Here is a 13,111-nt window from a genome sequence, read left to right on the forward strand (position 1 = left end):
TCGATCGCGAGCTACCGGTCGATTGCGGCGTGACATTAAAAAAATCAGCATGCGAGCTACTTTTAAAATGACCGAGTCAAAATGATCTACCCACTACAAAAATGCAAAACATCTATTTATTTTCAAATGTATTGAGGATTATTTGTACGTACAATGTATGTTGATGTACCTTACATAACCAAATGAGCCAATATTGCAAAACACACATAATTAACTATTAACATTTTTTGTAATTACCTGAGTTTACTTTGATGACTTGCACTGAATTGAACCAGCCAGGGATGCATAGTCCGGACAGTAGCTGCTGATAGCCAGCCTCAAGCACACTTCCAAATGTTTATCAGTCATGGATAATATCCGTATCATAATATCCGTATAATATTCCATATCCGTATGGAAGTGATATGTTTTTTGCCTTTTTACTTGGTCCAGTTTTTGCCTTTTTACTTGGTCCACCTCCTTCATTCATTTTAGTGACCATAAACTTTAGCGAGGGCTTTAAAATCTCGCAATTCGCCGACTAGCTTAGCACTTTGCATCGTTGTTTACGCATGAGCGGTGACCTAAAGGTCAAAATTCAGTTGTCATCTGATTGGTTGTCCTGTATGTCAATCAAGTAACGGGGATGGATGATAGGCTGACATCGTAAGTTCTGCTGCACTTAGAGACGTTGTTTGATTTGATTGGTCGCCCGAAGGGCAACATTCAGTTGTCATCTGAATGGCTGCCCTGTATATCAATCAAGTGACGGCATTGATGCTGGGATGATATTTTTTTAATGTCACGCCGCGATCGACCAGCGATCGACCAGTACCACCTCCGCGATCGACCGGTAGCTCGCGATCGACTTAATGAGCACCCCTGCACTACAACAATTAGCATTGCCCTCTGCTGGCCAAATGCAGACCACCAGCTTCACATTTCTGACGAGATGCCGAGAATAAACCTCCTAATGTTCTCACACCTGCGAAGGCACCTTCCACTGCCTTCTGCTGTGAAGTCGACTGGCACCTCGTATTTATGACCGGCATTGTCGCAGCTCGGGCTCCGTTGAATATTCCTTGGTAAAACAAAAACAATCCTAAAAACGACACAGGAGCCCAGGCAGTGAAGTTGGAACCTATGGATGGCGCGTGTTCATCAACGTCTCCATTACAGTTGTTGCTGACAGCCAGACACCATTTGCAGCCACCTGGCACGTCTCCATGGCGTGCACGGAAGCAGCGCGGCTCCGTCTGTAACCAGATCCAACTTTTATCAGGGCAGCATTTACGGCTGCACGGGCGGGCGTAAAAGAGAAGGGGGGGGCACTGGTGCATTTTTGTGGGTGTGTGGGAGCGTGTGTGTCGGCGTTGGAGGAGAGGGTGAAGGAATGGCAGATCTTGAATGGATGAACGTGACAGCCAGTGCGCCATCTGTGAGCTCCCACGGATATTAGGTGCTCTAGTGGTGTGCTGCCTCTCCTCCGCACGCATACACACACACACACACACACACACACACACACACACACACACCAGTGTCTCGCTCCATCCTTCCTGCGAGCTTCCCTGAGCATTGTCAACACCAGTCAGTCTGCCATGAGCCTGAAGGCAACTGAGGCAAGAGACATCTTTTGTGTGCAGTCTTTTCACACCACCGCAGCAACACACACACACACACACACACACACACACACACCTTCCTCATTTGTAGTGTATCGACGTCCTGTTCGATGTCCACTAGCTTTCAAATAACTGTCACCTTTACCGTCAACCTCTAACCCTCATCCTGTCACCTCAGGCTGTCTCACCTTTTCTCAAACGGGTAAATCTGATGGGATTAAATCATGTCACATTCTATTGCAGGTTTGTTTCATGAGCGCTGGAGACCCCAAAGTCTTCTCCAGCGACGTGGCGGCACATTTGTTTGATGTCAAATAAGACCAAAAACCACGTGGAGTTTTAATGAGGAGAGATCGTGTAACGCAGGGGTGCTCATTAAGTCGATCGCGGAGGTGGTACTGGTCGATCGCTGGTCGATCGCTGGTCGATCGCGGCGTGACATTAAAAAAATATCATCCCAGCATCAATGCCGTCACTTGATTGATATACAGGGCAGCCATTCAGATGACAACTGAATGTTGCCCTTCGGGCGACCAATCAAATCAAACAACGTCTCTAAGTGCAGCAGAACTTACGATGTCAGCCTATCATCCATCCCCGTTACTTGATTGACATACAGGACAACCAATCAGATGACAACTGAATTTTGACCTTTAGGTCACCGCTCATGCGTAAACAACGATGCAAAGTGCTAAGCTAGTCGGCGAATTGCGAGATTTTAAGCCCTCGCTAAAGTTTATAGTCACTAAAATGAGTGAAGGAGCTGGACCAAGTAAAAAGGCAAAAACTGGACCAAGTAAAAAGGCAAAAAACATATCACTTCCATACGGATATGGAATATTATACGGATATTGTGATACGGATATTATCCATGACTGATAAACATTTGGAAGTGTGCTTGAGGCTGGCTATCAGCAGCTACTGTCCGGACTATGCATCCCTGGCTGGTTCAATTCAGTGCAAGTCATCAAAGTAAACTCAGGTAATTACAAAAAATGTTAATAGTTAATTATGTGTGTTTTGCAATATTGGCTCATTTGGTTATGTAAGGTACATCAACATACATTGTACGTACAAATAATCCTCAATACATTTGAAAATAAATAGATGTTTTGCATTTTTGTAGTGGGTAGATCATTTTGACTCGGTCATTTTAAAAGTAGCTCGCATGCTGAAAAAGTGTGAGCACCCCTGGTGTAACGGTTGATTTGCATTTGATCAGTGGACAAGGGATGGAGGCCTGCACCAAACCGGACTCGTACAGCCGAACTTAAAGTTGAGCATCATTCTTGGGTACTCTGGGTTGTCTGATGAAGGTCAAACGGACCGAAACGTTATCTAAATAAACTAACGAATGAAAGCAACACAGTGTGCGGGAACCTCTTTTTGAACACTTTGTTGGCTACGCCTGCTTCCTACGCACCTGGGCATCTTCAGGTGTGCTGAGACTCTGCATTCACTCTGGGTACTAAGAGGTGAAAGCCATAACTGTGTCAAGGGAATTCAAGTGAAAGTCCAATTACCATTACTTGGCCTGTCAGGATAACAGGATGCTGAGGTTGGGAGTGACCAGGATGGATAGGATCAGCAACAAGTACATCAGAGGGACATTGTATGTTAGATGTAGTGAAGGAGGACATGAGGGTAGCTGGTGTGAGAGAGACAGATGCAGAAGACAGGGTTGGAAGCAACCCCTGAAGAGAAAGAAGGCCTGTCATGATAACAAATTTTGCTGGTCAATAATTATGCTACAAATTATCGTCGATAATGGATATTGAGAAAATTTTTTTTTAAGTATATTATATTTTACATATAGACAAACAACCATTCACACTCTCATTCATACCTATGGACAATTTGGAGTGGCTAATTAACCTAGCATGTTTTTGGAATGTGGGAGGAAACCGGAGTACCCGGAGAAAACCCACGCATGCGCGGGGAGAAGAGATGTCCCAAGGGTGGAATTGAACTCCGGTCTCCGAGCTGTGAGGCCTGCACGCTAACCGCTTGGCTTCCATGCAGCCATTTTACATTATTATTTTGTTTATATTCACTTTGCCTAATAAACATTGTGTAAATATTGGCTGTCGGGACGAAGGCTCCGCTGCCCACGGCATCTCCACCGGTATTCCCAAAATATTCCCTTTTTCCTCGACTGAAGGTTGGCTGAGTATGATCTGAACAGGCTTATGAGACATGTTACACCTCCATGACTAGAATAAACAAAGATAGGACGTGGGTGGGTGGAGGGCAAATTTTCAGCTTATTTTTTGCTATACTATGCCTCAACATTAGGTACACTGCGATTAAGTGCACCTGATATATTTTCTTGAATATATTTTTTTATTTTTGTTTCTATTTGTCTATGTCAGGGGTGGGCAAACTTTTTGACTCGCGGGCCGCATTAATTTAACAAAATTGACGGGGGGGGGATTATGTAGTATTTTACACGTAACAGTCCATTTTTACACCTATATTTTTACACATATTTTACATGTAAAAGTTTTATGCAATCTGCTATATGTGCACTTTGAAATCATTTATTTGATGTAAAGTGTGTTATAAATGTATTATTATTATTATTATTATTTTATTAGAATTATTATCATTATTAGTTATAGTAATGTTATTATATTATTATTATTTTGTTAATAACAATAATATTACTACCATTATTATATTAATATTATTAACAACAATATTAATATAATAGTAGTATTATCATTATTGACAACATTATTATTATTATTATTATTATTATTATTATTATTATTATTATTATTATTATTATTATTATTATTACTATTATTGTGCTTGTGCTCCTTTTTCCAGGAGTATTTTGTAAACAACAGACCACATCAAATAACGAAATTGATAAAGCAGCTACCTAAACCATCAAAAAGTTGGCACAAGCCACGATGCCAGGTTATGTGTTGAGTTTAAATGAAATACTTTGGAAAAAACAGGCGGGCCATATTGAAACACTTGGCGTGCCGGATGTGGCCCCCGGGCCGTAGTTTGCCCACCCCTGGTCTATGTGGTAGGGTTCTACGTACATTGCAAAGGTGCAGCTGTATACTGAATGACTAGATATTATATTATTTTACTATGACTATAACTGCATTGGACTTTCTGTCATTCTTCATTCAGAGCGGGCCATTGCTAGACACGAGGTACGGGAGATCGAACAGCGGCACACCCAGGACGGCCTGCGGGAGCGAGACACATCATGGGCGTCATCTGCACCGGAGAGCGACGACGACGTGGTCATCATCTATAACCGTGTTCCCAAGACCGCTAGCACCTCCTTCACCAACATCGCCTACGACCTGTGCGGGAGAAACCTCTACCACGTACTGCACATCAACACCACCAAGAACAACCCCGTCATGTCCATCCAGGACCAGGTCACGTTGAATGACTCGTTATAGCTTGTTTAGCCTCGGCGCTGCATACTAACGACTTATCGGGCCGCTTCAGGTACGGTTTGTGAAGAATGTGACTGAATGGAGGGAGATGAAGCCGGCCTTCTACCATGGACATGTCTCCTTCCTGGACTTCACCAAGTAAGGATATGCACTTGACCCCCCCTTGTGGTCATCCGGTGCGCTGTACTTGCCCAGTACATTGTACAGTACAGTTTTCCCCCTTCCTGATTTCTTGCTTATTAGTCACACTCAAATGTTTCAGATCCTCAAAGAAATGTAAATATTAGTCAATGACAACACAACTGAACATAAAATGCTGTTTTTAAAATGAAACTTTTTATCATTAAGGGAGGAAAATCCAAGTTAAGGTCAGTGTCCATGACTCCACCGTAAGAAAGACGCTGGGCAAAAATGGCCAACATTAAGGCTTGTCTCAATTTAGCCAGAAAACATCTTGATGATCCCCGAGACCTTTGGGAAAATACTCATGAGTCAAAAGCGTGTGCCTCATAATAACAGTAAAATATGGTGGTGGTAGTGTGATGGTCTGGGACTGTTTTGCTGCTTCAGGACCTGGAAGACTTGCTGTGATAAATGCAACCGTGAATTCTGCTGTCAACCAAAATATCCTGAAGGAGAATGTCCAGCCATCTGTTGGTGACCTCAAGCTGAAACCAACTTGGGTTCTGCGGCAGAGCAATGAAGACTTTGGAGTGGCCTAGTCCAAGTCCTTACCTGAATCCTATTGAGATGCTGTGGCGTGACCTTAAAAAGGCGCATCATGCTGGAAAAGCCCCCGATGAGGCTGAATTACGACAATTCTGCAAAGACAAGTTGGTCAAAATTCCAAAGTTACGGAAAAGACTGTAGTTGTTACTTTTTGGGTTTAGGGGGCAATCACTTTTTTCACAGAGGGCCATGTCGGTTTTGATTTTTTTTTGTCCCTTAATCATAAAAAGCATAATTTAATAGCTGCATTCTGTGTGTTCTCACTTGTGTTTTCATGGACTATTTTGAACATTTAAAAGAAGAAGTCAGGAGGGCGGCAAACAGTTTTTCCACACTATGTATAACAGCTTCTACTCATCTAGCGAGACTAATTGTGATTCAAGGACAACTGAAGTATCTCAGTACTTTTGTCTGTGTAGTGTAGCTCTGCTTAGTTTCTAATGCAAGTCACTTCTTGGCAGGTTTGGCGTGAAGAGGAAACCTATCTACATCAACATGATCAGAGACCCCATTGAAAGACTGGTATCATATTATTACTTTTTGCGTTTTGGAGACGACTACCGACCAGGTTTGCGACGGAGGAAACAAGGGGACAAGAAGGTTTCCAACCACAAATACTACTTCAATACTTTATTTTGTACTTTTCAACAAGTTTAAGACCGTTTTCCCATGTTGCAGACGTTTGATGAATGTGTGTCAGCCGGGGGCTCCGACTGCGCTCCTGAGAAGCTCTGGCTTCAGATTCCCTTCTTCTGTGGTCACTACTCGGAATGCTGGTAGGTGCTCACGACCTCTACTACAGGGTAGAAACCAATTCCAACCCGCGATGGGTGAATGATGGCAAAGCAGTGTAGCTTTCGTCCATGATGATGATTATGCAAAATTATTTTTCATGATGAAAACAAGCCAGCGGTGACTAGCTAAACAGGGTTCTTTCATGACTAAAACGTAGCAGAGTAGCATTTGTATCCATTATCATTGGTAGACACTTACATAAACACTAAAGCAGTATCATGCCAGGTGTTAGCATGCTAATGCACAATAACATCGCTAGCATGATAACATTAGCATAGTAACATTTGTAGCCATTTTCATAGCTAGACTCTTACGTAACATTTACACTATTATGCTCGGTGTTTAAATGCTAATGTTGGGATATTATCATTGCTAGCTTGATAAAATTATCATAGCAGCCTTTCTAGCCTTATTCATAGGTTTACACATATATCGTAAACGTACTATTGTGGTTGTAGCATGCTAATGTTAGCATATTAGCATTGCTAGCAAGTAGCCGTATTCATAGGCCGACACATATATAAACATTTAGCACTATTATGCTAGGTGCTACCATGCTAACATTAACATGTTAGCATTGCTAGCATGCTAACATTAACATGGTTACATTTTTAGTCGTTTTCATAGGCAAGGCAAGTTAATTTATAGAGCTTCTATAGTGGAGGTTTGTCACACATCTTTTGGAAGATGGTTACAGATTTTGGCAGCAGAAAACTGAAACGCGGCCTCACCGTGTTTAGTACTGACTCTCAAAATCAGATATTTCACTTATAACTGTGCAATGACCATATGACCAAGGAGGAAGATGACAAAAATATTGTTCAAATTTACTTCAAAACAAGTCAGGCATCAGTTGTGTATTACAGAGTTTAATATCAATTTTTGACATGCTATCTACGACTCACCCGGAATGGTCCCGACCCACCGGTTGAAAACCACTAGTCTGAAAAATTGTTATTCTCTTCGCACTACTCGATGTGTATACTCTGATGCTAACTGAAGATTTGCATTCATTCATTCATTTTCTACCGCTTTTTCACGTGGAGTGAAATTAGTACTGAATGTAGCCCAGGGGTGGGCAAACTACGGCCCGGGGGCCACATGCGGCCCGCTAAGCGTTTGAATCCGGCCCGCCAGTTGCTTCTAACTTTTAACATACGTACATGCTGGCAACATGACTTGCAAGTCGGATGTCTTATTCAGTCAAAAAAAAAAACCCAATAAAAATAATTTAAAAAAAATAAAAATGTAAAATTCAAGTTTGTAGTTTGATGTGGTTTGATGTTTAAAGTGCTCTGGAAAAAAAGGATATATGGAACATATTTAAAACATATAGCTAATAATCTGACACGTTTACAGATAAAATTATACAAATAAGTAAATAAATAATAAATATATAAAAAATATAATATAATTGATATATAATGTAATTAATAATATAAGTATAATATATATAATAAATTTTATATATATAATATGTAGATTAAATATAATATATAATATAATAAATAAAATTAGACAAATAATTCAAGGTGGACTGTTAGAATTATAAGCAAATACAAATATATACAAATATATATATATACATATATACAAATAAATAAATAAATAAAATAAATAATAAATATATAAAATATAATATAATATATTAAATATAATAATAAAATTAATATATATATATATAATATAATTAATCATTATAATATATAATAAATAAATAAAATTAGACAAATAATTCAAGGTGGACTATTATAATTATAAGTGTAAAATAGTGTGTGTTATAAAAAATATATATTCTGGCCCCCCAGACATTTTTGTTAACTCAATGCGGCCCACAAGTCCAAAAGTTTGCCCACCCCTGATGTAGCCAAAAACTTCCACCTACACCTCTTCCCTTAGTCTTCCTTTTTGTGTCTCCTTCCCATTATCGTGTATCCTTTCTCCGTTCCTTCCTTGTCAGCTTTGTCCTGTGAGCATTGTCCCACATCCCCGTGGATGCAGGATTAAAATGCAATCGTATTGTCTTTGCAGGAATGTGGGTAGCCAGTGGGCTCTGGAGCAGGCTAAATACAACCTAGTGAACGAGTACATGCTGGTGGGCGTGACGGAGGAGCTGGAGGATTTTGTCATGATGCTCGAGGCGGCGCTGCCACGTTTCTTCAAAGGAGCCACGGAGCTGTACAGAACAGGTGCCCCGAGTATCATTTGCCGTTCTATTCTATTCCGTTTTCTTCCGCTTATCCGGGTCACGGGGGGAGAAGTCTCAGTGGAGAAGTCTGGACTTCCCGGTCCCCGACCACCCAGCACACCCTCACTACACGTTGATCAGTTGTCAGCTCAGCCCCTTTCTCCACCTACGTCCAGAGTATAGGCTCAGGTCTGATGATGGGGCCAAGTGCATTTGTAGACATTATGGTGTTAGCTATGGACAAACACATGTCCAATAAGGTCATCGTCGTCGCTGATGCCGTTCCTCGATCACGCCCCTCCTGGTCGCACTGCCATTGCCACATTTTACACTTCAGCTGAAGAGAGACCTGGAAGCCACTGTTACCCACAAAAGCTTTGAAAGGCAATAAAGAGTGAAGTTGACCTTATTCCAAAGTCCTTCTTTAATAATTATTAATTAGTGTCGGAGAAGGTCTTGGCAATTACAAATCACTCGCTGTACCTGCTGTGTCCCCTAAAGACTTCACTTGGTATGGCTCATTTAATCAAAAGCTACTGACCCAATAATACAGCTATTTGTCTATTTTTAGGATCCATATGATCCAAACGGCAAAGATGACTGCAAGTGACTTTAACTGTGTAGCCTGCAGAGGGGAAAACATGATGAGAAATGATATCAATTATTGAAGATGTGGATTGCTTTTTCACAGATGATTCATTTCTATTGAGTAGACTGTGGATATCACAGGGAAAGGGGGGGTGTATGCAAGCTAAAAAGGAGAGAAAAATACATAAAGAGTAGGGGGGGCAACGATAAACAACATTGACAGTTTGGTTTTTGTCGCAGTTTGATACTTTTTTGATACAAAAAACACAAAAACAAGTCTTTTTTTCTCACATTTAGTGCTCATAAACTGGCTATTTGTTACAATTGGAACATTAAAAAGCCAATTTAGCAGAATAGTTTGAGCTTCAACGTATTCAGGACACAAAGTACACAAAGGAGCTTGGGTGGGTGGGGGGGGGGGGGGGTGACAAGAGTCTTGTCTGTGATGATGCTAATGTCTTATTTTCTGCATTACCCACCACGGACAGCCTTGACTCCCCACCTCTGTCTATTTTCGCTTGATCACTCAGGAAAAAAATCCCATCTGAGGAAGACCAGCGAGAAGAAGCCACCCACCAGGGAGTCGACGGCCAAATTGCAGCAGTCGGCCATCTGGAAGATGGAGAATGAGTTCTACGAGTTTGCACTGGAGCAGTTCCAGTTTGTCAGGGCACATGCCGTGAGGGAAAAGGACGGGGAGCTCTACATGCTGGCGCAAAACTTCTTCTATGAAAAGATCTACCCCAAAAAATAACAAGGAACATGTGCTGAAGGAGATGAGGTGGATGAGGTGGGATGAAGAGGACACGAGGCCTAGATGGAGCATAAGAACCATTTTTCGCTGGTTCGACGCTACCATAAGAGTACCGACACTTGGTTTCGTTCACCTATGGAAGAAGTTCCTTCCGTCCGTCCCGCACCTTTCTAGGTGGGCGGCTCCCGGGCCCTTTCACTTCCATGTCAAAGGTCAACCGAGGGCAGCAAAGCACCGGCGACGTCCCGGCTGACAGCTGCTCGTCCAAGTACCGATTGGCTGTGCGGATCAAACATTTGCATTCGCTATGTACTGTTTGGTTGTGTTTGGCTGTTTCAACTACTGTCGTCTTTTTGTATGTGAACACGTGACGCCACATCCTCGTGGCCTCACTCTTACTAACTTCAAATGTTCGATTCCTGAGCTGTAGTATTCCACTTTCAACAAAGACTTTTGAGGTTTTTATGAAATAAAAAAAAGGTTGCTAGACTATTTGGCAGGTGTGTATGTTTTGTACAGCGTCTGATATGAAGTGTGCAGCTTTATAGCATAGAGCAGCTTTGTTTACTCGTGCGTTTATGATGCTGCTTGCTGTAAATATAAATGACATTTTTGGTAAATTGCTCTCTGGTGAAATTTGCTTGGTTAACATATTGCCCTCATAAAATTAGGAACAGTCGGCTTTTATTCTGTGATGTCACTGAAAAAAAGCAGAGTAACCCTTGTTGTGTACAGTGGAACCTTGGTTAGCGTCCCCCCGGTTAAGGTTTTTTTTTTTTATAAAATTAAGTATAAAATTAGTGTACAATATGGCGCGCGTCTTGTGTTATTAACTCACTGCATGAATTCGACTCTGATCGTAATATATTTTTATCACAAAACATCCTTCCTTTGTTAGCATCCTAGCCAAACAACATGGGAACCGGAAGTAACGTCACTTTTGACGATTGACTATTGAGCAGTTGTCAACACAAAATAATGTTTTATACTTTTACAATTATAGTTTTGCGTGCACAAAACTATTCAAATATGGTTATAAATGACGAATGAACTGGATAAATGAATATTTAGGGTCCCTTTTAGCTTAAAGACGTGACTGTTCAAAGACACGATGTGGCAGCGAGATCGCCATCGCCATTTTCCTTTTTCAGTCACGTCAAGCATCACCTAAACCTCAACAAAGGGAAAACTAACCTTAAATGTCCATTTTTCATTTCCATTCACTCTTTTGTATGCATTTAGAATTGTTCACTGCATGTAAAACTATAAAACTGTTTTTGGTGTTTTTGCTTTCTTGAATTGGATTTACATTATTTCTCATGGGGAAATTTTATTCGGATAACGTCCATTTCGTCGCACATCTGGAACGAATTAATGACTCTAACCAGGGTTCCACCTTGGCGGATAATTCCAGTTATCTGCAAAAGGGTTTCTTGAAAATCCAATTAATAATCGAATCTACGAAATCTGCACCTTGACGCAATTCCAAGATATGGAAGAATTAGAATACACTGAGAAAAATAGGTCATCTTTTGTGTGCCTTCTTTGTGCCCAGCTTGGCCATTATTTTAGAATTATTAGAAATGAATGAATGAATGAAGATGAATGATTATTTTTGACCTAGAGACCTGCAGAGGGGGATAGAGAGCCACTAATTCTATTTGTTTTTTTTTTTATTAAACTTCTAAAATACTTGACTAATGTGTTATTTCTTTAGCTATACGGTGGTGAAGCTTGTATACAGTATGATTTAGTATTGTTTATACATAATGCTTTAACACATTAAAGATGTTAGAACAATGGAAGATACTGTATAGCAGAGGTGAATGAAAGTTGTCACTTAACTCATCTTTAAATAATCCCTGGCCAGTCATCAATAGTGGGACTCATCCCCCTTAATCTTATATCGTAGTCCAGTAAGAGCTTTCTGGTTTTGGCCCACTGACACACATAAATAGCGCAAGAGGACTGCCTCTCCCCCCTCGATGATGGCATCTCTACGTACTATAGTCTCTTTAGTATCAATTCCTTTTACATTCACATTCACTCACAGCGCAGGAACAACTCATCCAAGAGGGCACAAAAGACCGTACAACAGCATTCCAAAAACTCCACCACAAGAAAATGGTCTGACGAGACAAAAGTTGAACTTTTTGGGAGGTGTGTGTCCCATTTCATCTGTCGTAAAATTAAAACAACAACCAACAGTGAAATATGGTGGTGGTAGTGTGATGGTCTGGGGCTGTGTTGCTGCTTCAGGACCTGGAAGACTTGCTGTGATGAATGGAACCATAAATAATGCTGTCCACCAAAAAAATCCTGAAGGAGAATGTCCAATCCTCAAACTGAAACCAACTCAGGTTCTGCAGCAGGACAATGATGCTAAACACACCAGCAAGTCCACCTCTGAATGGCTAAAAAAAAAAAAAGTCCTGACCTGAATCCTTTTGCTCCTGCCCAAAACCTATTTGGCGGCATTTGGAGTGGCAACAAAAACGAGGGATGCCACAATTTCAGCAGGAAGACAAAAAAAAATACTACGTCTGAAGCCACTTGTAACAGCAGTTCCCTGCCAAACCAATTAAACCAACTAATTGTTGTATTATACTATACTTATTCATAAGCAGCAATTAATTTTAACAACAACAATTCAAACAGCCTGAGATTAACATGATTTCTTGTCGACAGCATACAGCATGGCTGGTGGATCCACCATTTTGGAGCAACTTCTGTGGGCCACAGATAGCGCCTAGTGCTCGCACTCGGCACATGGGGTTGTCGTCTCATTATGCCATCTTCTCAAAAGGGCTGCAAATACGCAAATGATAGGCATAGAGCACAAGAGAGCCATAATCTACCACCATGCTCGTTACCACGGTGATTGACAGCACACAGCAAAATAAGAGCATAAAATGGCAGAATTCATGCTTTAAAAAATAAATAAATACATGAGTCAACCCCTGCTTGGTCATAGAAAGAAGGTGTGAGTCATTCTCAGATGTACGCCTTCTTTTACTTTATAATG

At 41.1% G+C, this 13,111-nt stretch overlaps 1 protein-coding gene across 1 annotated transcript in view; it reads left to right on the forward strand.

Annotated features, from left to right (window-relative positions):
• Positions 1–11,788, forward strand: part of LOC131126205 (heparan sulfate 2-O-sulfotransferase 1) — a 34,038-nt gene extending 22,250 nt beyond the window's left edge. Inside the window, exons 2-7 of the mRNA XM_058068482.1 lie at positions 4,755–5,011; positions 5,085–5,170; positions 6,223–6,361; positions 6,440–6,537; positions 8,588–8,745; positions 9,863–11,788. Of these exons, the coding sequence (XP_057924465.1) occupies positions 4,755–5,011; positions 5,085–5,170; positions 6,223–6,361; positions 6,440–6,537; positions 8,588–8,745; positions 9,863–10,086 (962 nt within the window). The 3' untranslated portion in view covers positions 10,087–11,788. The remainder of the gene's footprint in view (positions 1–4,754; positions 5,012–5,084; positions 5,171–6,222; positions 6,362–6,439; positions 6,538–8,587; positions 8,746–9,862) is intronic.
• Positions 11,789–13,111: the final 1,323 nt, after the last annotated feature.

Source organism: Doryrhamphus excisus, chromosome 3, assembly GCF_030265055.1.
Source record: "Doryrhamphus excisus isolate RoL2022-K1 chromosome 3, RoL_Dexc_1.0, whole genome shotgun sequence".
In the NCBI taxonomy this organism is placed as follows: Eukaryota; Metazoa; Chordata; class Actinopteri; order Syngnathiformes; family Syngnathidae; genus Doryrhamphus; species Doryrhamphus excisus.